This window comes from Zootoca vivipara, chromosome 7, assembly GCF_963506605.1.
Source record: "Zootoca vivipara chromosome 7, rZooViv1.1, whole genome shotgun sequence".
NCBI lineage: Eukaryota > Metazoa > Chordata > Lepidosauria > Squamata > Lacertidae > Zootoca > Zootoca vivipara.
In genome coordinates this window covers 73,831,209-73,857,404 of record NC_083282.1, presented here as the reverse complement: position 1 = coordinate 73,857,404, position 26,196 = coordinate 73,831,209, and the positions used below count along the sequence as shown (strand labels likewise).

Genomic DNA, 26,196 nt, shown 5'->3' with positions numbered 1-26,196 from the left:
GCACTGTCCCTTGAATATCTTGCCACAGAGTTGCACTACCTGTGTTAGAAGCTGAGAAGGTGGTATCAGTTGTCTGAAGACTATACATTGGTCTGGATATGAGAAACTTACCAGAATAAAGAGCAAAAGCAGTGGGGAGAGTATCATGGCTGTGAATGTGTTGGACACCACAGTGGGAGGCCTCTTCTCAGGTTCTCTGAACAGGTGCTATAAAGAGTTCATGGATAAAATGTGTAAGAAGGGTAACTCTGGAACCAGGATATCCACCCACATCAAAATGATACATCCTGGAATCTATACTGTTGCACATTAAAGGTGGGGCTTCTATAGTCTGCTGAGTGACACAAGAGCCTCTCTTCCTCTTGAGGTGGCTCCCTCCTCTGCGTGCCATCTTCTGACAAGGACCTACTAGACATCATCCTAAACCACTTCCCAGTGCTAATTTTGGAGGCTGTCCAGGAGATGAGTGTGCAAGACATTTTGGGCTAAAATCAGTTTTCTTTTGCCTCTGCATGGCAGAGAAGAGTGCAAGCTTAAAGAAGTGGGAAGTGCCTCAGTGGTTCAGACATGGGTTATATGGACATCTTGTTAACACCTGAGGCAGGAGGGAGGACAAGAAGACAGACAGCACAATTATGCTGACTCAGCATGTAAACCAAGTTCTATAAACACAACATTTAAAAGGGCAGATTCCTCTAAGGCCAGAGGACTTTTAAAACAACTGTTGGAATAGCTAAAAACAGAACATACAAGTAGATCAGTGATGGAGCACCTGAGACCCTCCAGATGTTGCTGGACTATAATTCCCATCATCCCTGCTCATTGGCCATACTGGCTGGGGGTGATGGGACTTGGGAGCCCAACAATATCTGAAGGGCAACAGGTTCCCCACCCTAGATAGAGAAATACAGGCAACTTATCACCTGGCTTCTAACAGCTGTACCTGTATCTCCGGCTTGGGAGTGAAAAGAGTCTTTGACTGGACTGTGGCTGGAGCATCTTCTTCTGGGAACTTGATGACAACATCAGCCTGAAGTGAATATTATATGCGCATATATAAGTGGAATTACTAGATAAAGATTTACACCGCGTGGAGAACATGTGATGCTAACGTAGCTCAATTTCCAAAAAAGAACTTTCCTTCACATTCTAAGTAGATTAAAAGAGTTCTTCCATAAACAATGAGATTGAATAATGAGTTCGCCAAACCCAACCAACCTGGTTACATTCACATACTTGTTAAAACCACACAAGTAAAAACATTCAATGTGTATTCATTCTGTTAATAGGGAAGGGCAAATTTAAAGAGAGAAACTTCTCATACAGTCTTGGAAGTTATTCTATTTTGTGTATGCAGATAAAACCAAAGGAAACAGGAAGTTCTGTACTGTATAAAGTTAAAACATTACAGCTTTCCAGCTCACATTGAAGGTGGAAACCTCTCTCAATAGAATTTAACTTTAGAGTGTTGGATCTGGCCAGATGCAATTTCATGATGAGGATTTCCACCAGACCAACTTTCAAGACTGGAAGGAGTAACTCTTCAACAACTTCACAACAGGGTATATCATAACATTGTGATTTTAAAAAAGGGTCAGGACAGATGAGGTAACCAAGTGGTTACTGGGTACACCAGGCTTCCTCAACCTTGGCCCTCCAGATGTTTTGGGCATACAACTCTCATGATCCCTAGCTAGCAGGATGGTCAGGGATGATGGGAATTGCAGTCTCAAAACATCTGGAGGGCCGAGGTTGAGGAAGCCTGGGGTACACAGTCAAAATACATCAACATAAATAAAGTTACCTCATTGCAATATTTTTTTAAAAAAATTCTCTCTTTTGCATCCAAGCAAGGGAAAATACCTTTGTTTTTTGTGTGCAAAAGAAATAAAGTACGAGCTCAAGGCTTAGAATAGACCAGTAGTAACTTCCATTAGCAACTGTGAGCAGAGAACTGTGATTAGCTTTGGGGGACGAAATAAAACGATGCATATGGCAAAGACACCTCAAGTTTCAACACTACTATTTGGGGTAGCTCGTTCAGCACACTGCATCCCAAGAGGGGAATAATATCGATTTCTGTTTGCCCGCCCTTTATATGCAGAAAAAGCATGCAGCAATCCATTTTATTTGTGTCTGAGACAAGCTGGTTCCTTGAAATTACACCGGATATGGGGATTTATCTGCCAATCATTGCAGCTACTTCTCTCTGCATAACACTAAAACCAAAGGCAGGGCACTGTGCAAATGGAGCAACATACCACATTCCAGAGGATTGGGTTTTCCAAAGTAGCATCCCCAATGATCAAGTACAGGGTGTAGGTTCCAGAGGCTGAATCAAACTCTGTCTTTCTCTCTGAAGTGTCCAGTTCAAACTTGTAGATGTTTTTGCTGTCTGGTTCTGCAACAAACACCACCTCCTGCCCAGTCTTTTGATTGTGAAGGCGCACAAAGGTCTGAAGAGGAAGAGGCAATTTTAAACTCACGCTAGCATTCATCTCCTAACATCCATCATAAGCCTTTTGGCACCACCTCATTTCTTTCAGAGTTTGGAATGAACTTTCCCACCCCCGCAAACACCGCTAAAGAAGCCGTTGCAGATGATGCAGGGCTCAGGGAAGGAAAGTTGACCCTCTCATTCTGTTTTACATTCTGCACCTTTACTTTCATAATGTAATTAGAAGGCTGTATATTGTCACATGACACCCACTTTTCAGGAGAGGAATTTATGACCTGATTCTGGCTGGAAGCAAAGATCCTCACCACAGGATATTTCCCAGAATGTTTTTAGCGGATCTCCAGTTGTGCCACGTTTTCTACCACATGAAAGCACAGAATGACTTTCTGGAGAACTTCAATGCATTTTACTCTAGAATATGCATTTTTGCATGCAGGATATGCATTCTTTGTACACATGTTGGTACATTTTAAAGCTGAGAACTGTATCTCAAAGGATCTGGCTTGCTGACTGAATCCAACCCCCCTCTGCAGCTCTAGAATACTGCAATCTCCCCCTGACCCTAATAAATTGCATCCCCTACTTCAGAACTGTTTATGGTAAGTTTGCAGAATTCCACCTCAAACATTTCTGTCACTATCTAATTCAGAATGAACTAGCCTTGGAAAAACCCCTTCCAAAGGGCTCCCTTGCCAAAGTGATCTCTATGGGTAGCAAGCATGCACAAGATAATTGTATGGAGCAGCTAACCTGGTGGGGGATGAGTTCTGCTCCAGTGTTCACATCGACCAGCTGGAAGGACAATGCAAAATTCTGGTGGCTGTCAGCAGTGAAGGATCCTTTGGCTTTGGCTGGGTATGTGATCCTGAAAAGGAAAATAAAATAAAATAAAATAACAAAGTATCGCTGGGGAACTCTTACCAGTTGCAGCATACTGACAGGTGAGAGAGCCTGACAAGTCTCAGACCAGAACGTTGCCCTTTCAGTAAATGAGTGAGACATGACAAGAAAGCTGTTCGCTTGGAGCTGGTTATTCTGCCCCTCAATCTGCTAGAAAGGAAGATGGTGTGCCTATGTACAGGTTTCTAATTGCCCACCTCTAGACTAATAATACAGTGTCAATTTCAGGGGTATTTGCTTTTGCAAATCTTGGGAACTGACCAGATTCCAAAGAGACCAAAGAGACTCAAGCACACCGCTGAAAGATGACCATTTCCCCCAGCACATTCAGAAAGGCTGGGGTGAAGATAGATGGGTGGAGACGAATGGTTTGGGCTGGATCAGGACTGGAATGATGGAATGCAGATACGGCTTTAAATGTATCATGTGAATGTAGCTGAAGTCAGCAATGGCAATCTGACACCCCCAGATTTCAAACGACTTTCTTGGAATGTGATAAAATTCTAACCATTTTTAGTATACAGTACAGTGGTACCCCTACTTACGAATGTTTCTACTTACGAATGGAGCTCCGTCCGCCATCTTGGATGCGATTTAGATAGGATTTTTTCTACTTACGAATTTTTAGATAGGGTTGCTTCGACTTACGAATTTTTTCTCCCAATGCATTCCTATGGGATTCGACTTACAATTTTTTTCTACTTACGAATGTGCGTTCGGAACGCATTAAATTCATAAGTAGAGGTACCACTGTATAGGCATTTGTGCCTATCACAAACCCCAGCTACCTAAAAAACAAAAACAAAACAACCAACCAAAACAAACAACCCTTGCCATGACAAAAGGTTAACAAAGAGCCTGGATTCAAAGTGCTGCCCTTCTGAATTACTGATATTTTACCTGGTAGTTTTTGGTGCAATACTCTGATCTTTATCCACAGTGAAGAGATCCACATTTGAAATACCAACTTCTGTGGAGACCTTGACTTTCAGCTGCAAACGAGTAAATATAACTATAAGGTGCAGATAAAGCAAGGTGCCGAATGCTGACATTATTACCTACTTTTATCCCGCCCTTCCACCAAGGAACTCAGGGTGGTGTCCCTGCTTCCTGCATTCCCACCTCTTTTTATCTTTACAGCCACCATGCGATGTAGGTTAAGGATAGCAACCAGTCCCCCAGCAAGTTTTTTGGGGATTTGAACTGGGATTTCCTACTATCTAAAGCTCTCCAGCGCTTGAGCCACTATACCAAACTAGCTTTCTGATGACAAAATTCCATTCCAATCTGATAAAGCTGCCTGAAAAAAGTACTCTCATTTGCTGAGTCCTACCTGTACTCATTGTATACATATGACTGTATTTCATCTGATCCATCCACTGTAATTATTAAGTTTGCAGATGATACCACCATAATAGGTCTAATTACAGGTGGAGATGAATCAGCGTACGGGGGGAGGTTCAAAAAGTATCTACATGCACCTAAATATTAGCAAGACAAAGGAGATGGTGTTGGACTTTCGGAGGAAGAGAGGGGAACTAGCCCCGTTGTATATAGGTGTGTGTGTGTGTGTGTGTGTGTGTGTGTGTTGTGTGGAGAGTCTTGTTGTGTGGAGAGTGTGTGTGTTGTGTGGGAGTTTACCTTAGTGAAAACCTTACTTGGAAAAACAATATAACTCAGGTGGTTAGGAAGGCCCAACAGAGACTCCATTTTCTCAGTGTCTTGAGAAAGAACAATGTTAAACAACAATTGATGACCTCCTTCTACCGGTCCACAATAGAAAGTGTCCTCTTACATTGTATCACAGTGTGGTACGTTGGCGTGTGGACCAATGGAGACACCAAATCCCTCCAGGAAAAGGTACTTAATAACATTCATTGATGACTACTCCAGATACAACACCACATACTTCACAAAGCACAAGAATGAGGTGCTGGAGAAACTTGTAGTGTTGACCAGCAACAAGTTCCAGCAGAAACCAGACATAATTCGGACTGGCAATGGGGAAAGAGCACACGGGGAAAGAAATGGAAGAGTTCCTCAAGCAACAAATGGCACTGAACACCAGACCACAATACCATGTGCCCCCCCAAAGAGAACCAAGTGGCAGAAAGAAAGAGGACAACTCTGGTAGACATGGCGGGAGCCATGATGCTAGAGGACAACTTTCCCAACTCATTTTGGTGAGATACAATCATGGTGACTACTTACCTACAGGACCAACTGCCACCAAAGGCAATTGAGACGACCCCACGAGATGCGGCATGGGACAAAACCAAATTTAGGCCAAAGTGACATCAGAGCCCATGTGTATGTCCCAAGTGAAAACTGCTCAAAACAGGGAGCCTGAGTGACTGAAGATGTCTTGGTAGGGTACAGTAAAAAGCGCAAAGGGTACAGAACCCACCAGCCCAAGACGTGCAAGGTGCTAGTAAGCCAGTGTTTACTGTGATGAAAGATCCAGACCAGGCACCGTGGAACGAGCAAACACTGAATAAATCCTACCTGCAAGCAAGAGCCAACACAAGGACCCAGACCAACCAACCAACCAAGAGGCAGAAATCTCAATGAGCGGATCTGACACGAGTGTGTGTGCTGATCCTGTTCAGGAACAGGAACCAGAGTTCAGAAGGACAAGCAGAACTACGAAGAGAATACCTTCCCACACACTCTCCTATGCAGTAATAGCACATAAAGTCCTCACCTAAGAGACTTACAGGAGCAAGGGATTAGAGAGCTAATGGATGCAGGTGCATTAACCAAGTCGCAGCCAAGGGATAACTATTGCAATCTTCTTAAAGGACAGGAACTCATGGAATGACCCATCTGCTGTTGAGAAGGAGTGATGGAAGTTCGATGGCCAAGATCACCCAGTTTCTAACCTAAGGTTTAATTGTCCTGCTAATAAGACAGTTAACCAAAGTGATGGTGGACGTACTGCTTACTATTATCTTTGCAGAGGTAGGATTGGCCATGTAGTTCTGAGAGAGTTTTCATCTGTATGTTAGGTACGTCTCTCTGCTATGTACAAGGCCTGAACCTTGTAAGAAAGAAAAAACCTCTCGGTGTATTTCCCCCTCAAATTACCCTGACTCATGCTCAGGATTTCTTATCAACATCTTTCACAAGTGCAAGACACCCATTGGAGCCCGCTGGCATCCTTGTGTGTGTGGGGGGGGGTGGGGGGGTGGGGAGCGCAATCCATTTCAGAGAATAAGAAAAAAGGTGACGCTGAAAGCTCTTCTAAAACAGCTACCACCCACAACAATGAAAACGGACCAAATTGAGAGTACATAACTCCTCCAAACAACCAAAAAATGCAATCCCTCCCCAAACAAAAAAAGCACCCCCTAAACTTATTTAAATAAATAAATAAATAAATAAATAATAGGACATACTGGGAGCCTTGGCAAGCACCAAGGGGGAAACAGGGTTCAAGGGCGCCATAATACATGTGGACACTATTTTGGAAACTCCAGCACTAGGAGAATGGCTGTTGATACTAAGTGGGGTTGACTCATAAGAAACATAGGAAGGTAAACCTCTTCAAGCTTCAAGTGCAACGGTGTGTATGTGCACATGCATGTAGCTTCCTTTCTTCTTGTTCTGCTGTATGAACAAGTAAGAAGAGGACTCATCAGGATTCGGATTGCATAGCACCATTGGAAAAGCATGGCTGTTTGAAATGTTTGTGTGTGTGTGTGACTCATACTACACACACACACTAATGTCAGGAAATGCAGTCTCTTTCTGCTTAGCACGCTGGCCTCCAAGTTTAGATCATAATTGTCAAAAATTCTGGTGCACTAAGTAGAATTAATGCTAATGACAGCCTCTAAAAAGCAGCTCTCCCAACAGCTTTCTCCAGGAACAATGTGGCTTATTATGAGGCCGTGTTCGTACAAAGCCATCACCATTAATGCACGGTCGTTCATGCTTCCAGAGTGTTTAAGCAGCACCATCAATCCCCTTCTGATGCTTGAAGGGAGATTATTACTCCAATTACCACAGTGATTTTGATATGTATGGCAGAGGTCAGCACTTGTAAACAAGTGCTTTCTTCGAGCTGCTCCACGCTGAGTGAGCAGCAAGACTTAAATGCTAATTTTTCAATTAAACAGGCAATTGAGGGCAAAAGAGCCCCAAACCAAAACATGTAGTGTAAGCAGCATTTGAAAGAACCTACACAAACACCAGTTGCTTGCAGTTACTGTAACTGCTGTGACTTTGGAAATAACATCTTTTTAAAGGGAAAATGGAGAAAAATAAGATGCATAAAAGAGATATACATAATGCACCTCTAGTTCTTACATAAAGATAAGCAGATGCTTCTTGTTTCAACTTTATATTAAAAGCCAAATGTTAACAAGGAAAACACAGCTCCTCTCCACACCTATAGCATTAAACCTAAATGAGCAAATAGGCTCATGATTTTAAAACATGATCTTTCAGCAAATGCCACAAAAGTCAGGGGTTGAGAGGTCAGCAAGCAGTACAAAATACAGCAAGTCTTTTCAGAAGAGGGAGGTCGCTTCCTACATGAGAGAGATAGCTTGCTTGAGAGGTGCCTTTTTTTATGTTTGAACCCTTGCCTGCAGAGTTGCTGGGCAGTTTCTCTATTTGTGCCTCCAAAATAGACTCCTTAGTAGTTGGACTCCAAACTGACACCAGCATGGCTAATGGTTCCAGATGAAGAGAGTTGTCGCCCAGCAATATCTGGAAGGTCATAAGTTCCCTCCCCTCTGTACTATAATTTTGCATAGGAAGATGTGGAGTTAAGGTCAGGGGTATTGAAATAGGGTGCTAGGTGGGTCCTTCCCCCAAATGAATCATCTCAGGCTTTTAAATCCATGATGGAAATGATTGGTGTTTTTTTATTTAAAAAAATTGTCTCTGTTTATTTTTATCTTTTCCATCTTTCAATATTTTATTATTTTGATAAGTTACCCTGACAATGTTTTTAACATCGCGGGGTGTGTGTGTGTGTGTGTGTGTGTGTACAAATTAGGAAAATAAACATTTCCAGCTAATGTAAATCAACTTGGCTCCAATCAATGATTATGAATACTCCAAATGCACTCATATACCCACCTCAACTTTGTTTGCAATAAAGCGACTGTCCCCATCGACACTGATCACAAAATCATAATACCCACTGGCAGGCTTGGAACGCATGAAATTCAGCTCAAAGGCATTTCTGTTAACAGAAGAACAGTGGTAAAATTGCAGGATACTGGTAGCCACGTGTCCAACAAAAAGTCATCAGATGGTGAGATGATGCTCCTGGAACATATCGCTTCAAATAGCAAGCCAATGAAAAGAGAACCAGCTAGATAAAATTGACAGAGGAAAGCTACACCGATTCAAATATTGTTGTTGCTGGCATCTACCTGTCTCGCAAGACAATGGAGTCTCTGGGGGTGAAGCAGCACCAAAGTGACCGAAACAAACAAAGAAAGGTAGAGTCACCAACTAAGAACATAACAGCCACTGGATCAGGCCAATGGGCCATCTATTCCAGCATCCTGTTCTCATAGTGGTTGACTAGATGCCTGTGAGAAGCCTGCAAGCTGGATATGACCTCAACAGCACTCTAGCCCCTTGTGCTTCCCAGCAACTAGTATTCAGAGGTACAATGCCTCCAAAGGTGAAGGTAGAACATAGCCAACATGGCTGGCAGTCACTGACAGCCTTCTCCTCGATGCATCTGACCAATTCTCTTTTAAAGCCATCCAAGTAGGTGGCCATCACTGCCTCCTGTGGAAGTGAGCTCCATAATTTAAACTATGTGCTGCATGAAGAAATACTTTCTTTTATCGGTCCTGCATCTTCCAACATTCAGCTTCATTGGATGTTCTGGTGTTATGAGAAGGGAAAAAGAAATCACACACACAAAAAATATCACAAACCTGGTTGATGCTTTTGGAACATGGAACAAATAAACAAAGCACCTGATCATAGCCTACAGAGTTGTTCTACTCTGAATTTGGAACAAACCCCAAACAAAATACTAGTTAAGTAAGAATATGCTTGAGGAACGTGTGTATTTTCTATCTGCCCCAGTTTCTCTCATTTCTTCCTAGGGTACCAGAAATATAGACAATTCAGAACAGAGACTGTCTTCTGTACACTGAAGCCAAAATAAAACAAAAATATCTTTCCTTACCCAGACAGGGCAAAGGCAGACTGTTGAAGGACTGTGGCTTTGGTAGCAGCAGATTTTGCATGATCCAAGGTCACACTCGCCTGAGTCAGGGGCTGTGACATAACATTGGTCACTTGGAGCTAGAGAATGAGAAAGGTTTGCAAGATTAGATTATTTCCCACAACCACAGCAACTGAAGTTTATCCACTAGATAGCAGACCCATTTTGTGTGCACATCTGCCAAAGACTAACATCAACTTTTACCTAGCTTTTTTACTGAAAGCCCATTCATGCATCTAGAAGAAGGTGTGAGGATAAGGAAGCACAGTCACATCAGTTCCATGTCTAATATCCACTGGACGGAGCCGGAAGAGATGAAAGATGCTATTGAGTAGGTTTGGCTGAACAGGCCTCCTCGTGACTGGGAAGCCCACTAACTTAAGATTTCCTGATTGGGAGCAGGCTTGTTAAGTGCCCTCAGGTGATTCAAGCCTCCTCAGTCCTCCTGCTCAGTGCAGAATGGGCAACGGTGGAGCATGCATACAGACTTCCCTCCATAGCTACCATTTTGTTGTTGTTGTTGTTGTTGTTGTTGTTGTTGTTGTTGTTTAGTCGTTTAGTCGTGTCCGACTCTTCGTGACCCCATGGACCATAGCACGCCAGGCACTCCTGTCTTGCACTGCCTCCCGCAGTTTGGTCAAACTCATGTTCGTAGCTTCGAGAACACTGTCCAACCATCTTGTCCTCTGACAAGATGGTTACCATTTATGTGATTTAAAACACACACACACACACAATGAGGGGCAATATTTTCATTTGCTCATTTGTAATTCTATAGTGGTACCTCGGTTTAAGGACGCAATTGGTTCCGCTCCCCGAGCAGTACTTAAACGGAGCGCCTCTTCCACGCAGGCACGAAGCGCCAATAGAGCGCTTCTGCACATCCGTGCGCTGTGGAACCCAGAAGTGCGTGGAGTACTCAAACTGCAGCGGACTTAAACCGAGGTATTTGTACAGTATGCCCCTTTTCCACAAAAAGAATCATGCTCAAGGCAGCTTGCAACAAAGAAAACAGGAATACTTCTCAAAGTGAACCATGGTAAGAACAATGTTGTAGCAACATAATAGCAAATACAACAACATACCGAAACATTTCAGTACTACAAATTAACAAGATTACATCAACAACATTACACCCTCTGGCAACTGGAAAAATAACAAGGAAGCTTTAGAGTTTCACCTGGATCCTAGAAACCCCCATTCCTATTTTTGCAAGTTCCAAATTTACACTCTGCTCTATCATGTAGGCCAGCCCTCTCTATCTGACCCCTGAAGCTCTTGAATACACTTTGGATAGCGCTTCATGACCCTGGGCATGTAGACTGCCCCTGATTTACAACACGGTTTCAGTGCTCTCTTCCCTAGGCAGCTGTTTTAGTTCTCCGACTCAGGGGAATTATAGGTCAAATTAACACAACTGATCAGAGTCTCACCTTAAAAATGGGTTGGTGGTGGGATACGGCAGCAGGCCCATCAGGGACTGCAATGACTGGCAAATGGTAACGATTCTGGGAAAGGGAAGCTGCAGCACAAGCCACACTAAAAGCTTCAGAAAGAATCTCGAAGTTCTTCTTGCTGAAAATTGCATTCACCAGCTGGATGATTTGATCCTGAAAAAGGAAAAATCATAAAACTATGATGCATGTGCAGACCAAAGGCCCTGGAAGCCATTGAGTTAGAGGAGAGGAAGAAAGAGGGAGAATCAATGTAATGTTCTCTTTTAATGGAGAGTAGGCAATAGGAATTAAGACAAGAAATGGTTTTATTATAGAAAGAAGTGCAGTACAATAGGTTATCTCTCCTTTAGCTAATTTCTCACTCTAGCCTTGCCTCCTGTTTGGGCCTAACTTCCTAAACTAGATATGGGTTGTTCCCTTAAAGTATAGTCACATTTATCCCTACAGACAACAAGGAAGAAAGTGTTTGGGGGGTGATGGGCAGAATTAGTGGGGGAAGGGCTGTAGCTCAGTGGTTGAGCACATGCCTTCTATGTACAGTACAAGGTCCCAGGTTCAATCTCCAGCTTCTCCGGGTAGGACTGAGACTCCTGCCTGAAAGGGCCACTGCCAGTAAACAATACTGAGCTAGATGGATCAATGGTGCGAATCAGTATAAGGCAGCTTCCTATGTTCCTATTACTGGTTTGTGCACCCCATTTCCTCATGTTCCTGCGGCTCAGTAAACAGTCTTCAAACCCCTAGGAAAGATCTTCTTTGGCCCAGATAATTCACCCCTGCCATCACTGTTTCAAACGGAATGGCAAATTGCCATACCCTACCATGGGTTCAAGGGACCCAGGTGGCGCTGTGGGTTAAACCACTGAGCCTAGGGCTTGCAGATCAGAAGGTCAGCGGTTCAAATCCCTGTGACGGGGTGAGCTCCCATTGCTTGGTCCCAGCTCCTGCCAACCTAGCAGTTCGAAAGCACGTCAAAAATGCAAGTAGATAAATAGGAACCGCTACAGCGGGAAGGTAAACGGCGTTTCCATGTGCTGCTCTGGTTCGCCAGAAGCGGCTTTGTCATGCTGGCCACATGACCTGGAAGCTGTACACCGGCTCCCTTGGCCAATAATGCGAGATGAGCGTGCAACCCCAGAGTCGGTCACGACTGGACCTAATGGTCAGGGGTCCCTTTACCATGGGTTCAAATATGGTAATTCCTGAAACTGGCTTGAAAACTAGCAAATCACCATGTACATGAATGGTGCAAAAGGCATTGCCTCATTCAGTTAAAATGAAGTTGTTTCCTTTTAACATTGGTTATTATTTGAAACAAAAGAAAATTTACATGCAAAACAACAACAACAACAAGCTTCTGACAACATAATTTTTAATCCATACTGAGTAATTATCTTTAATGGGGCCAATTTTGGAATTTGTTTTTTTTAATTGTTTGATGCCTAACAGGCTCTAATTTTCCACCTTAGATTTGCCTGAATGATGGTGTCAAGCACAATGGCAAAAGAGTGTTTCCACATCAAGTTTTTTTTTGCAGAAAAAAGGGTGACTGTTAGCTCCCCATTCATAACCTGGGGCATTTTCAGCCTATTATCATTTATACTATGAATTAGAGTTGCTAGACATTAATTGTATTTTCAGTTCAGAGAAAGAGCTTGATGATTAGGATCTTAACCTACCATGGGGAAAAACATGTCCCAGGGGAAAGCACATAAAAGCTCTACAAGTCTGTCTCTACTTTGTGAGGTCACCAGTTAAGGCCCTGATCAATCATATTTTTTAAAATCAGAAACTCATTACAGTACTTCCTGTTAAATTTATTAAAATGCACTATTTCCATCATGTCACTATGGCATGCCCAAGCACATGTGGCATTTTAAGAAACTATTATCTATTTGTTATTTTATGCTGTAAAAATAACTGTTTGCCACTAAAGTTCAGAAAATGGATTCGCTTTAGATTAGAAGTACTGGCTTTCTTTCTCCCTGCCCTCAAATAACCACAAAACGTTTCCTGCCCCAACTCACACGCAAACACACGTTAAAGTTAGCTTTGCATGCACTGGAATGTACAGGCGATCACATTTCCTTTGGAAAATTCTGAATATGCTCAGAGCAAATTTTTGATCTAGATTTTTCTTCTCTACTGTGTGTGTTACAGGGGTGAGGAAGGACTGAAAACAGGGACAGACACACCTAATCCAAAACTGTCATTTTTTAAAGCTCTGCATGATTGAACAGACACAACGGGTACAATCTAGGTATACCCCTGCACTGCTCAGTGGAGTCCCATCTCCTCTCCTTTCCCCTATCTCCATGCATAGGCATGAGAATATTGCACCAGGCAGAGAGAAGAGGTGGGAATGATTTTAGAAGGCAAAACTCCCTAACCTCCTATACATCATGATGCCTGTGGTAGAGGGTGGGGTGATGCATGCCACAGAGTTCTACTGAGTTACATCAGAATCTTCTGAATGTAGGAGCTGCACCCTGGTGGGAGTTGCTTGTGTCCACTGGATGCAGCCATTAGTGGGGACACTCTAACCACTCTGCTGTGCTCATCATCAGGAAAATTCATGGGTGGATATGTCATAACCTTTCCAGGCCCATCCATTAAAATACCAATGCCTTGTTTCCTTATTCCAATTATTTTTGGCCTGCGGACTGTTAAGAAGTCACTGGTACATGTGGACCAAAGCGTCATATGTGCTGCAAATGCACAGCCAATCCTTTTCAGTCAGATAAGCCCTACGCTGTTATTCTACCTCTGTGCTTTACACCCTTCCATTACTAAAGATCAATAGAGTGGTACCTTGGTTTAAGTACACAATTGGTTCAGGGGAGCCGTACGCTCCCCGAAAAGTACTTAAATGGAGCAGCGATAGCGTGTGTGCGCAAAGCGCTGATAGAGTGCTTCTGCGCTTGCGCGCACTGCGGAACCCGGAAGTAAACACTTCCAGGTCCGTGGAGTACTCAAACCGAGAGTACTCAACCACAGCAGATGTAAACCGGGGTATGGCTGTACAGCTACTCTTCTGCTACAAGGGAATATTAACATTTATTTTGATAAACCCAAGAAAAGCTGTTCTGAGGTCTAGCTAAGAGAGTGGTTAAACCAGGGGTCCCCAAACTTACCCGGCTTCGGGCTGGTTCCTCTGGTGCTGATCGCGCAGCGGGCTGGAGGGCGGGGGAACGCGCTCCCATATGCGCACGCAGTCGCTTTTTCTGGTGCGGCACGGCACCGGAAATGCCTTCTGCGCATGTGTAGGCGTCATTTCTGGTGCACTTCTGGGTCGGTGCGGCACCAGAAATAGCTTGTGCGCACGCATATGGGAGCACGTTTCTCCGCCCTCCAGCCTGCGCACAAGCTATTTCTGGCGCCTCGCCGACCCAGAGATGGCCAACCGCACTGCAGCGTGCCGATAAGAGTGGGCGGCGGGGGTTGTTGGGGCCACACAATTGGCTCACACGGGTCGTATCCGGCCCCCGGGCCTTAGTTCGGGAACCCCTGGGTTAAACGATGGCAGATATTACTTCACCCCTTCATGCAGCAGTCCAAATTCTTCTACTTCAGGTTTGCAGTTTACACCTGAATAAATAATTGTTCACACACATCCTATCCAAAACCACACACACATTACAGTACCGTAGATCAGGGAAAGCAGCAGCATCCAAAGAGTACCTCTTTCATTGCTGGCTCTGTCCCTACGTGGTCAGAGAGTTGGTATGTAGCAGCCAGAAACAATGCAGTTGCTTCAAGTCCTTCTTCAAACTGCAGATACACCCCTCCAAGGTCATCCAGTCGGGCAACAAGATCCTAGAACAAGATTATAACAAAGAACTTTGCAGCAGTTGAATGACAGCCAACAGGGCTGCATTCATACAACCATTTATTCAGTTTTCCTGACATTTCCCTGATTCTTATACATTGTATTTGAACTTTCACATGACGCAAAAGCCACTTCCAGAAATATAGCAGAATGTAGCACAAGTTTAGTGCTTATAGTGCTATGTTATTTGCAAACTGATTTTTTTCTGGAAGCAAATATGAAAACGAGCACCATGCAGTCTCTCTGCCACTACACAGGGTTGTTATTTATTGAGCAAGATTTATATACCATTTAATTACTGTCACGAGGATAAAGTTGCTTTTTAAAGGAAAGCTAGAGTGAAGTATGTGACAGTTAGGTCAAATGCACACAATATATTTAAAGCACATGGATTTTAAAGAATCCTGGGAGCTGTAGTTTCTTAATGGTGCTTGGAACTGTAGCTTTGAGGGACAAACTACAGCTCCCAGAATTTTTGGGGTGGGGGGGCAGGGAGCATGATTGTTACAGTGGTATACATGCACTTCAAATGTATGGTGTGGATGTGTCATTAACAAATTCCATCATTTGTGGAACCTTGGTTATCTTTTAACAGGAACAGGGGATTCTCTGTATTGGCCCCAAATTATAGAATACCGTTCCCTGACTGAGACGACTTGCCTGGCTGTGTTTTTGGAAAGCAGACTATTCCTTCCATCAAATATTTGAAATAGATGGAAGCTGAATCTGTTTGATCTTTCCTGTATCTTTGCATGGTTTTGTAATAAATTTAACTGTTTTACAGCATGGTTTTTAGTTGATTTTATATTTTGGGTCATGTTGGGGCTTTCTGAGCTAAAGGGTGGGTCATAAAAATAAATCCTGTAATAAATACCTCTATCTCTTCCACAATGCCTCTTAAGTCAGCCTGCTGGGACAAGTATGAAGCAGTCTGCAAAGCCTGAATTGTTCTGAAATAACAGAAACCAGAGTATGAGGAGGAGAGAAGACTAGATACAGATATAATTTTCACCAGTTTAAGAGCAGACTGCTGGCCTCATCAGAGGCGTCAAAGATATTCGCCAAGAACAGAAACATCAAATAAAAACCACGAACTATCACTGTCTGTTGAGTCAGGGAATGAAAGTGCCTTTGACAGAGGGGATGCATGGAATGGTACAGACCTTTAGCTGACATCTTATTGAATTAGAAGAAATTCAATATTATTACCTAGGCTAAAGATTTATTTATCTAACTAAGAAGATTTACACAACACTTAATAAAAAAAACTTTCCAAGCTGTTTACAATAAGTGATACAAAATAGTCATAAAAATACCAATAAAATCTGTGGACTTTAAAAACAAGTAGACATAATAAAACTACATGTCTGGATGGGATCACCTAAAGATAAGAGTTCTAATCAGGCATCAAAAACAGCACAATGAAGGAGCCTACCTAAAACTAGTATTTTTATTAATAAAAATAAAACCAAGTCAAATAATGTTCAGATTTCAATACTTTACATGTGGTCACTGAAGGAAGATTGATTTTAATTAGACACATAGCCTAAACTTCCTCTTATTGTCTCTCCCTGTACCCCACACTATTAAACCAGAGATTCTTAACATGGTGCAAATTGATGGTGGAAACCAGTCTATATGATGCAGGGCCATTCCTCTTTCTCTCCCCCACCCAATAGGCTTGCCAGAGATATGAACAGAGTGCTTTTGAAATTAGATCCTGTTTCAGTAGCCACTAAGAAAGCCAGCCCACTATTCTGAACTGGGCCATAGTCTCTACAATTAATGTGTCCTACATGTGCCCCCCTACCGTGTTTCTCATATTATAAGACATGTCTTATATTTATTTTTTCCTCAAAAAAACACACTATGGCTTATTTTCAAGGGATGTCTTATTGTTTTTCTCCTCCTCCTGCCGCGGCCGGCATTGCTGCTGCGCCTATCACTATGTCTTATTTTCGGGGTATGGCTTATATTCCTTGAATGCTTAAAAATCCTGCTATGGCTTATTTTATGGGTATGTCTTAAAATATGAGAAACAGGGTATCTATATACTACTATATTATTATTAATAAATAATTAATAAATAATTTTTATTTATACCCCGCCCACCCCAGTCAAAGCCAGGCTCAGGGTGGCTGACACCAATAAAATCACAACAGGGCGTAAAAGAAAGAAAAACAATTAAAATACGGGTTAAAATACCGTTTAAGTTTAAAATTTAAATTCTAAAAATAATAAATTACACACACACACACACACACACACACAGAGAGAGAGAGAGAGAGAGAGAGAGAGCTGAAATGTGTATAGCAAATCCTCCCTTCCTTGCTAAAGTCCAGGAACTGTTTCTTGCATTAATCCACAGTGCTGTTAAGAGCTTATGCTAAAAAAATAATGAAAACACGATAGCTGAGGCGTTCCTCCAACCCTAGTCTTTTAACCAGTGCACCAACTGGTTATTATTATATTGTACCTCCAAATATACAGATACATTTACAAATGAATTACAAATGCAAACATGCAAGTGGAATGACAGAAGGAACCCACAGGCAAGCAAGTTAACTATTTCATTTCCTAAAAGACTTACGCCAAGACGTTCTCTTCCTTGCTGAGACGAGAAGTCAGGGCAGTCAGGGCTTCTTGGGAGGCAAGAGGGAGCCCAAAGCCACTCAGGGCTCCAACAGCATGGTAGATCTGGGTGACGGAGGAATCTTCGCTGACAGCGGCAAGTAGCAGCTCCCTAGTTTCATTTGAAATGGCAATCTAAGAAAGATAAACATTGTCTCATTGTTAAACAGCCCTCTTTCCCACCGTTAGTTTTGCAGTATTCATAAGCCATGGTCAGAAATGCTCAGCAAGGGATGCAGGTGGCGCTGTGGTAAACCATTGAGCCTCTTGGGCTTGCCGATCAGAAGGTTGGCGGTTCAAATCCCCGTGACTGGGTGAGCTCCTGTGGCTCTGTCCCAGCTCCTGCCAACCTAGCAGTTCGAAAGTACGCCAGTGCAAGCAGATCAATTATTACCGCTGCAGCGGGAAGATAAACGCTCTGTGCGCTCTGGTTTCCATCACAGTGTTCCGTTGTGCCAGAAGCGGTTTAGTCATGCCGGCCATATGACTCTAAAAGCTGTCTGTGGACAAACGTCGGCTCTCTTGGCCTGAAAGTGAGATGAGTGCTGCAACCCTATAGTCACCTTAACCTGGACTTAACCATCCAGGGGTCCTTTGCCTTTACCTATTTACCTATGAATTGCAATTTGATGGTAAGGGCAAGGAGTCCTTCAGACTTGCCTGTCTCAGGAAGACAAACGTGCACAACAGGAGAATTAATACTATTTCCTCTACAAAGAATTAAACTCACCTCACATCCAGACAATGCCTGGCTGGCCTGTGCAGCATAGAAGAGGGAATCAACACTATTGGGGTCCACCTTTGATTTTATGAAGTTACAGGCAGCCTGCACATACACACAAACAAAGAAATATAAAATTAACCATCCTGACTTTACACATGCAGGTATTACATTCAATCTACAGATATCTACTGATTCAAAAGGGAACACAAGTGTCACTTAAGAATACAAAGAGAGAGAAAAAAATAGCAATGATTATTAGAAGCAATTACTGAGGAATATATTCAAGGTGACCAAATAACAAATGAAAGACTTTAGCACAGAAGAATTCACAAATACATTTCCCAAGACTATAAACACTTGTGCAAACCATCAGATGCAAACACACCATCTGATTTCCCAAAGCCACATTCAAAACACAATGGAACTTTCTACCATGCCAGTGTCCCCCGCCACCAGAGAGAGAGAGAGAGAGAGAGAGAGAGAGAGAGAGAGAGAGAGAGAGAGAGAGAGAGAGACAGACCTAAACTGGTTTGTTTTTTAAACAAATGTGGCTTCTCTAGTAAAAGCCTAGAGTGCACAGAGTGGAAGGCCAGGGGCTAAGTGGCAGAGCATCTACTTTGAAGGCAGAAGGTCCCAGTTTCAAGCACCTGGTGAGGCTGAGAACGCCCATGTCTGAAACCTTAGATAGCTACTGCTACTCATTGTAAATGTACTGAACTAGATGAGCCAATGATCTGATTCAATGTAAGGCAGCTCTCTATGTTCTTATGACAGTGTTCACAAATCTAAGTGCAAATCTAGGGCCCATCTGGTACATTTGCTGGCCTAGGGACCATACAGCTTATTAAAAGAGCACATGCTTTGTATGTGCAAGTTCCAGTTTCAGGTTTTTTTTGGTGTCTGTGGGGTGGGAGCTTGAAGAGCAGGTGATACCCCTGTTGCTTATTATCAGCTATTGCTCTTTTGCACCAGCACTGCCAAGGATGAGAATCAAGGGCCTCTACATGAGACGAGAATCCATCTTGCTCAGTGATGTCCTCACTGAGCTACCTCTCTTAGGAAGGCAGCATCATAGCAATTCCTCATGTGGCTGATGGGTCTCAAATGAAAGCAGGCATGAATATCAGGGGGTGGGCAGGTTCTCTTTTTCCTAGGATGAGGCTGCTCCCTCTTCAGGTTTGTTTGAATTTGGCAAGCAGAAAGCAACTGGGAGGAGGTATCAAATGGATGTATTTAAGTGGGGTAATTAAAGTAATTCCTATAATGTGCAAATCTGGCTACCCTACCCCCATTTGGGGAACACTAGACTACATACATAAAGACAGGACAAAAAGGAAGCAGGTTAAGCTTTGGCACCATCTACTGGTGGAACTCTGTTACAACACCCAAGAACTTCAGCACAAGATAAAATACTTTTTACAATGCAACAGAAAACAGCTACCTATTTGAAATAGCAAAAAGGAGGCAACAATTGGATTTTTAAAGTAGCCTGAAGAAGTGATAAACAAAAGTAATAAAAAAGCAGCAGGAAAGGACCTTAGTTTAGGGCACTTGCTCGGCATGCAGAAAAGTCCAGGTGCAAACCCACAGCTTAAAACCCTAAAGAGCCACTGTCAATGTACAGTGGCACCTCGGTTTACAAACACAATTGGTTCCGGAAGTCTGTACTTAACCTGAAGCGAACTTTCCCACCGAAAGTAATGGAAAGTGGTATTTTTTTAAAAAAGATTTTTATTAAAGTACAGGAGAATTTTTACATATATTATATTCTCTCCTTCCAATTTTTAATTTCCCGTACCACTTTTCCTTTCCCTTCCCACCCCAAGGGGGAGGGAAAGTGGATTAATCCGTTCCAAATGGACCGTGGAGTACTTAAACTGTAGCGTATTGTACTTAACTTGAAGCGAACTTTCCCATTGAAAGCAATGGAAAGTGGATTAATCTGTTCCAGACGGGTCCGCGGAGTACTCAACCTGAAGCGTATTTAACCCTAGGTATGAGGTGTAATTGGTTCCGGAAGTCCGTACTTAACCTGAAGCGAACTTTCCCATTGAAAGTAATGGAAAGGGGATTAATCCATTCCAGACAGGTCCGCGGAGTACTTAAACTGAAAATACAGTGGTGCCCCAACTTACGAATTTAATCTGTTCCGAAGGCACCTTCGTAAGTCGAAAAATTCGCAAGTCGAAAAACGCCATTGGAAACGCAATTTCCCATAGGAATGCATTGGAAACGGAAAAAATCGTAAGTCGAAGCAACCCCATCTAAAAATTCGTAAGTCAAAAAATCCCTATCTAAAGCCGCTGCGGGGTTTTTTTTGGATGTTGAGACATTCGTAAGTGCGCGGCCATTACCCCCATTCATAAGTCGAAAAATTCGGTTGAGTCGTTCGTAAGTCGAGGTACCTCTGTACTCAAACTGAGGCATACTTAAACCGAGGTATGACTGTCAATAGTACTTAGCTAAGTGGCTCAACAGTCTGATTCAATAAAAGGCAACTTCATTTGGAATGAATGACCAGCAGTGGGGTGAACAATGGGAGCTGCATTCTAACAACCTTGGTGGAGCCTGTCTTGGGCTCAGGATGCTGTCAAAAACAGCACATTTTCTTTCACTTATGTCCAAGGAGCTCAAGGCAGCAAACAAGACCCCAAGACAGTACACAAGATTATTCACCACATTATTCCCAAACAGATGAGACGACAGTGAGTGGCTCAAGGCCATCTGGTTATCTTCGTGACCAAGTAGGGATCTAATTTTGCATTTTCCTATTTCTAACCCAATACTCTGTTTAAAGCTGCTTCCAGTTCCTGCGTACTCTTGCCCTCGAAAGACTCATATTTAAGATCCTAGCAGTGCATATGAACAATGCTATCTCCTGATCTTTCTGTGTCATGTGGTAGTAGTATTAAAATTTCCAAGCCCTGTCCAAATATCATTAACATTTTTTGTATCGTTGAAAAAGGGATTTACAGTGAATGCATTTTATCTACTGCTGTTGGACACTGAATTACTCCCACAGACAGTATTGTTATGGCTACACTAGTAAAATTTAAACTGGTCACAAAAAAGTTACAGTATTCCTGATGAAATCTGGCTGCCTCTACAACATGTTGGCCATGTTTACTACAGTAAAATATTGTATATGCAATTCTCTCAGCATACAATACCTCCTCTGCATTTCTTGAATTATTTGCTTTTTCATCCTATGCTTTAGGCATGCACTGTGCCAATGATTTCAATAGGATTATGTGTATAAATAACCGATTGCAAGGTAGGGAAGACTTCTGAATTTTGGATGTCACTGCCTCCCATGCAACCTGTACCTAGCTCCAAAGGCTTGGATCCAAAGATCGGTAAGCAGGAGGAGAAAATGCTTATGTGCTTTTTATGAACTATTGCAGAAGCTAGCTAGCGAAAGTTTCCTCACAGTGCAGCACGACGATTGAGGGCAATGCCAGAATTTGGGAAACATGGTGAAGGCTGCAGCATACATACTTTCAAAGGCTATAGAGAGATCGTGAGAATGTTTGTTCAAAAGCTTATTCAAATGGAACAAGTTGGTGCTGCTTTTGTCAGAGAGAACTCCTCCCTCAATCTGTCTCTTTTGTGGTTATCTGCCAATCTCTGCTCTCTTCATGTCACACAAAGAGAGAGAAAATCACAACCATAGACCTGTGCTACATTTCCCATCCTTGCTTTACAAAACAGGATATGCTGCTGATGTAACCACATAGCACTGTGATTCAGGAGCTGTGCAAATGCACAGGCAGCAGAGAATGCCTTTAAAAAACCAAACAACTATTACCTGCCAGAGTTAAACAACAGATTCTATCTGAAGAAGTGTGCGTGCACACGAAAGCTCATACCAATGACAAACTTAGTAGGTCTCTGAGGTGCTACTGGAAGGAATTTTTTTATTTTGCTTCGACTACGTCAGACCAACACAGCTACCTACCTGTAAACTGATTCTATGCTGGTTTACCAATGTACAGATACTTACAGCTCATTCTTCATAGCCTGATAACTTTCTGAACTCCACAATGACACATTCTTACCTTTTCATCAGGCACTTGCGCTCCTAATTTGTTCAGTCCTACAATGGAGTAATAACTTCCTTCCAGATCAGTAAAGGGACGCTCCAAGGAAGCTCGTAGCCTCTGAAGATCATGTTTTGTGAGATAATGGCTAGGAGTCAGAGCCTGTAAGCTGGCCACAAATATTAAGGCCAAGATGAAAATGGTGAGATACCCTGGAAATAAAGAAAAAAGAGGTAGGACCCTTAATAGGTGTTTCATTAATGTCTCCATGGAGAATATAGCCTTCCGAATACCTTTCTTTACTGAAGCAGGTGATTATGCTATCTACCTAGCTATAATCAGACACCTTAGATAGAAGGTCCCACCACATGACCAGCAAACTGTGCAATCAACAAAACAATTTGATGCACATATCATGATTGCGCCTTACATTCCTTTTTATCAACTGTGACCTTTTTAATGTATAAGGGTTTATGTGTTCTCTATAACTGTATATTTGCGTATGTGTTCATGTAATGCCAGTTTCATCCTGCCATTGTTTTCTACCAGTCTGTGGCGAGGGAGGTTAAGAGAAGCAGGGTCCCTTGGTCAGCTGACCGAAATATCAGTGCCGCCACACTAAAGCCACCCAGATGCGGTGCAGTATAATGTGGCACCTGTAATAAAAGCGCCAGTTCATCTGTTTGAAGCTATTGTGAAGTGGGTGAGAGTGATCCGGTAGGCAAACTGGCCCCAAGTTGTAAAGGGCTTCATATACCCATAGCTAACACCTTGGGCTCGTCCAAGTGGCAAATGAGCCACCAGTGCAGACCTCGGAGAGCATGCATTCTATATACTGTAGTGTCAAGGCCTCACTCCTACCAGCGATCGTGCTGCAGCATAGAAATTATTCAGGGTTGGGGGAGAGGAGAGAGAGCCCTTCGCTTGCATTTCAACACGAGCTGTCTGCTTCCCTGCAAGGCTCCTTTCGTCTTGGACAGGCAGAAATCCGGCAGGGGAATATCTTATATCCTACCACCCAACCGACGCGCTGGGCGAAGACTTCACCGGCTGCATTTCTACCTGCTTACAGGAAGGCAAGGGAGCGCTGCAGTCTCCTCACCGGCCTTGCCCCCCCCCCCATGTGTATGTGGGGTTGGGGGCAATGAGAGGGTCGCAAGCCTAACGGCAAAGCGCCATAGCGGCCCTTCCGACCGTGCCAAGGCCCCTCCGGAGGCCTCCCTGAGAACTCTGCGCCCCTCGGTGTCCAGCCTCTCCACAAGCGAAAAGAGAAGCTGCTCTTTCGACAAGGCCGCAGCCCATTCCCCACGCCGACGCCGCCACCTCAGCGCCGCTCCTTACCCGGGGCCGCCATTATTCCGCCGCTGCCGCCGCCGCCGCCTTCCACACGCCAGGGTCCAAGGAGAGCCCCACTTCCGCCCGGAGCTCTGGAACGTACCATTCATCACGACAGCCGGGTGCCAGCCGTTCATGGAGCAGCCCCTGCGCCCGATTACCTCTCCCCCTCCGTGCCTAAGAAACGGTACGGCAAACCGCGGAGATGCGAACTTCGGGGGAAATAAGTGGAGCGAAAGCTCAGCTACTTTCCTCTCCTTTTTTTTCTCCCCCCTTCCCATTCCGTTCATGGTACGGCCCCTGCTACATTGCTTCTAACAAAAGGGAGGAGCGGCTGGGAGGATGTGTACTCCGCTGATTGGCTGAGGGTTCCGTCGTTCACACCGGAGGAGGCAGATTCAAAGAGAGCAGGAGGGAGGCTTTGGAATGGCATGAGCTGGAGGGGCGGGGTTCGGGTGTAGGGGGCAGGGCGGAGAAATAGCGCGCGGTTGAGGGGAGCGGGCAGGAGAGCGCGTGGTTGTCCCGTTTTCCCGTCCCCAAAAGTTGGACGGTATGTAAATATGTAATGGAGGCAACAGGCGAGCCTCACTGGAGAGAGCATTCCACAAGCAAGGAGCCATTGCAGAAAAGGCATGTGCTCGTGTTGCCACCCTCCCCTCGGGCTTCTCCTACAAGGAATAATCAATATTAGTGCAAGATTATTTCTGCACGTGTAGGTATAAGCTCCAAGGCTCCTCCTGTTTGGCTGTGTACACACCACATATTTAAAGCACATGACTCCCTCCACAAAAAGAACAATGAGAACCGTGGTTTGTTAAAGGTGTTGGGAATTGTAGCTCTGCGAGGGGGGTCAACTACAGTTCCCAGGACTTTTTTTGGGGGGGGAGCCATGTTTGCAATGGACTTGAAATGTCTGGTGTGTACACCGCTGCAATAATGAACACAAATGCCTAAACAAAACAAGGCCAAAAAAAGGCTTTTGGCTTGATTTTCTTTTTAAAGGCTTTCAGCTTACTTGGAACTGGGAATTCAAACTGAAATTCTGGACTGAGCCGCTGATTGCTTTAATTCCTTCAGATGCAATTTCTTGGCCTTAGTTTCACTCCCCACCACAGGGGGTTGTTAAGCCTGGAACATCATGTTAGATCATCAGCCGGAATTCCAGAATTCCTTGGAGTTACTCCATTTGTCAGTCAGTTACTGTTAGCCAAACGTTCACTGCTTGCACTTGTATCCAGTTACAATTTTATAAAGAGTTATTTTCTTTTCTTTCTTTAAAAAGCAAAGCAATAATATTGTTTGTGGCCCGTGTAACAGATTTATATGTGCCTGGGCTAGAAAAATAAATACCACACAGGCTGTGTGCCTTGGGGTGGGGTGGGGTGGGGGCGGGGAGTTTCCTGTAACGCCAACAAACTGGGGAACATTTTCAGGACACCTGCTATTAACATCCTAACTTTATGTAAATATTCGGTGACTAATGGCAAAACTTTCTGGTTCATTCATGAGATATCATTCCTCAAGACAGCCGTAGAATCTGCTTTCCAATGTTTAATGCTCTGTAGATGGAAAGGCCAATTTCCCCCTAAAATATGGAAGAAACAACTGAATGTGATATACAGGAGGAAGGAAACTCTGGGAGCAGATTTCTGAGGCAGACAAAATCGGCTTGGTTTCCAGAAGATTCTGAAAGGTAGCAAGAACGCCTCCATTTTTAGCCAACTCTGCCTAAAAACTGTGTCTTGAGAACCCAGAGTGCAATTCTGGGGGTGAAGTCAAACAACTGCATTAGCTACTGAAGTGACAGCCATGGGGCGCAAGGCTGGTAAGTGAGCATGGAGGTCCCGGGCTGCCTACTAGATGACAAGACCCCCTTCTCAGCCTTGCTGATGTGGTTCAAAGGAAAGCAGAACAATATGTTTGGCGCCAGATTGGCCACAGGAGCTGCCAGAAGGAGGCGTACAAGGCGCCATCCAACCGTTTTAGGGACTCCAGATTTGTGTAGGGTTTACTCCTTAACCTTTCCTTCTCCAAAAGATATCCCACAAGGCAGCAGGGGTTTGGGATCAGAGTTTTCCTTCTACATGGGATATCTTCCCAGGTAGATGAGCCCCACTTCCCTCTAAAGCAGGGGTCCACAACCTTTTTCAATTGTGGGCCGGTCCACCATCCCTCAGACCATGTGGTGGGCCAGACTATATTTTTTGGGGGGAAATGAACAAATTCCTATGCCTACAAATAACCCAGAGATGCATTTTAAATAACAGCATACATTCTACTCATGTGAAAACACCAGGCAGGCCCCACAAATAACCCAGAGATGCATTTTAAATAAAAGGACACATTCTACTCATGTAAAAACACGCCAATTCCCGGACCGTCTGTGGGCCAGATTGAGAAGGTGAATGGGCCGCATCCTGCCCACAGACCTTAGGTTGCCTACCCCTGCTCTAAAGCACATGCAGAAACTGCCTTCTTGACAGTTGGACCCACTGTTGGTCTTGTCTGCTCAATATTCCAGAGCCTGTCTTTGCCTGTAGGGGAACTCTCTCACTTAGGGTTTTAAACCCATTGGCTTCCATTGGCTTCCCTCAGTCTGATAAATTCAGCAACCTCC

The 26,196-nt window shown here is 43.7% G+C and overlaps 1 protein-coding gene across 2 annotated transcripts in view; it reads right to left on the bottom strand.

Annotated features, from left to right (window-relative positions):
• The window catches only part of RPN2 (ribophorin II), a 30,806-nt gene extending 7,062 nt beyond the window's left edge, over window positions 1-23,744 (bottom strand). Inside the window, exons 1-14 of one of the 2 annotated variants that reach the window (XM_035122282.2) lie at window positions 23,586-23,744; window positions 22,263-22,456; window positions 18,211-18,306; window positions 17,440-17,615; window positions 15,724-15,799; window positions 14,702-14,836; window positions 10,997-11,173; window positions 9,525-9,643; window positions 8,450-8,555; window positions 4,259-4,350; window positions 3,209-3,323; window positions 2,262-2,456; window positions 944-1,030; window positions 112-207 (exon numbers count right to left, since the gene is read on the bottom strand). In XM_035122282.2, coding sequence (XP_034978173.2) covers window positions 112-207; window positions 944-1,030; window positions 2,262-2,456; window positions 3,209-3,323; window positions 4,259-4,350; window positions 8,450-8,555; window positions 9,525-9,643; window positions 10,997-11,173; window positions 14,702-14,836; window positions 15,724-15,799; window positions 17,440-17,615; window positions 18,211-18,306; window positions 22,263-22,456; window positions 23,586-23,685 — 1,764 coding nt within the window. In that variant the 5' untranslated portion in view covers window positions 23,686-23,744. The remainder of the gene's footprint in view (window positions 1-111; window positions 208-943; window positions 1,031-2,261; window positions 2,457-3,208; window positions 3,324-4,258; window positions 4,351-8,449; window positions 8,556-9,524; window positions 9,644-10,996; window positions 11,174-14,701; window positions 14,837-15,723; window positions 15,800-17,439; window positions 17,616-18,210; window positions 18,307-22,262; window positions 22,457-23,585) is intronic. The other variant, XM_035122283.2, reaches the window with a different exon arrangement.
• Between the last annotated feature and the right edge of the window lie 2,452 nt (window positions 23,745-26,196).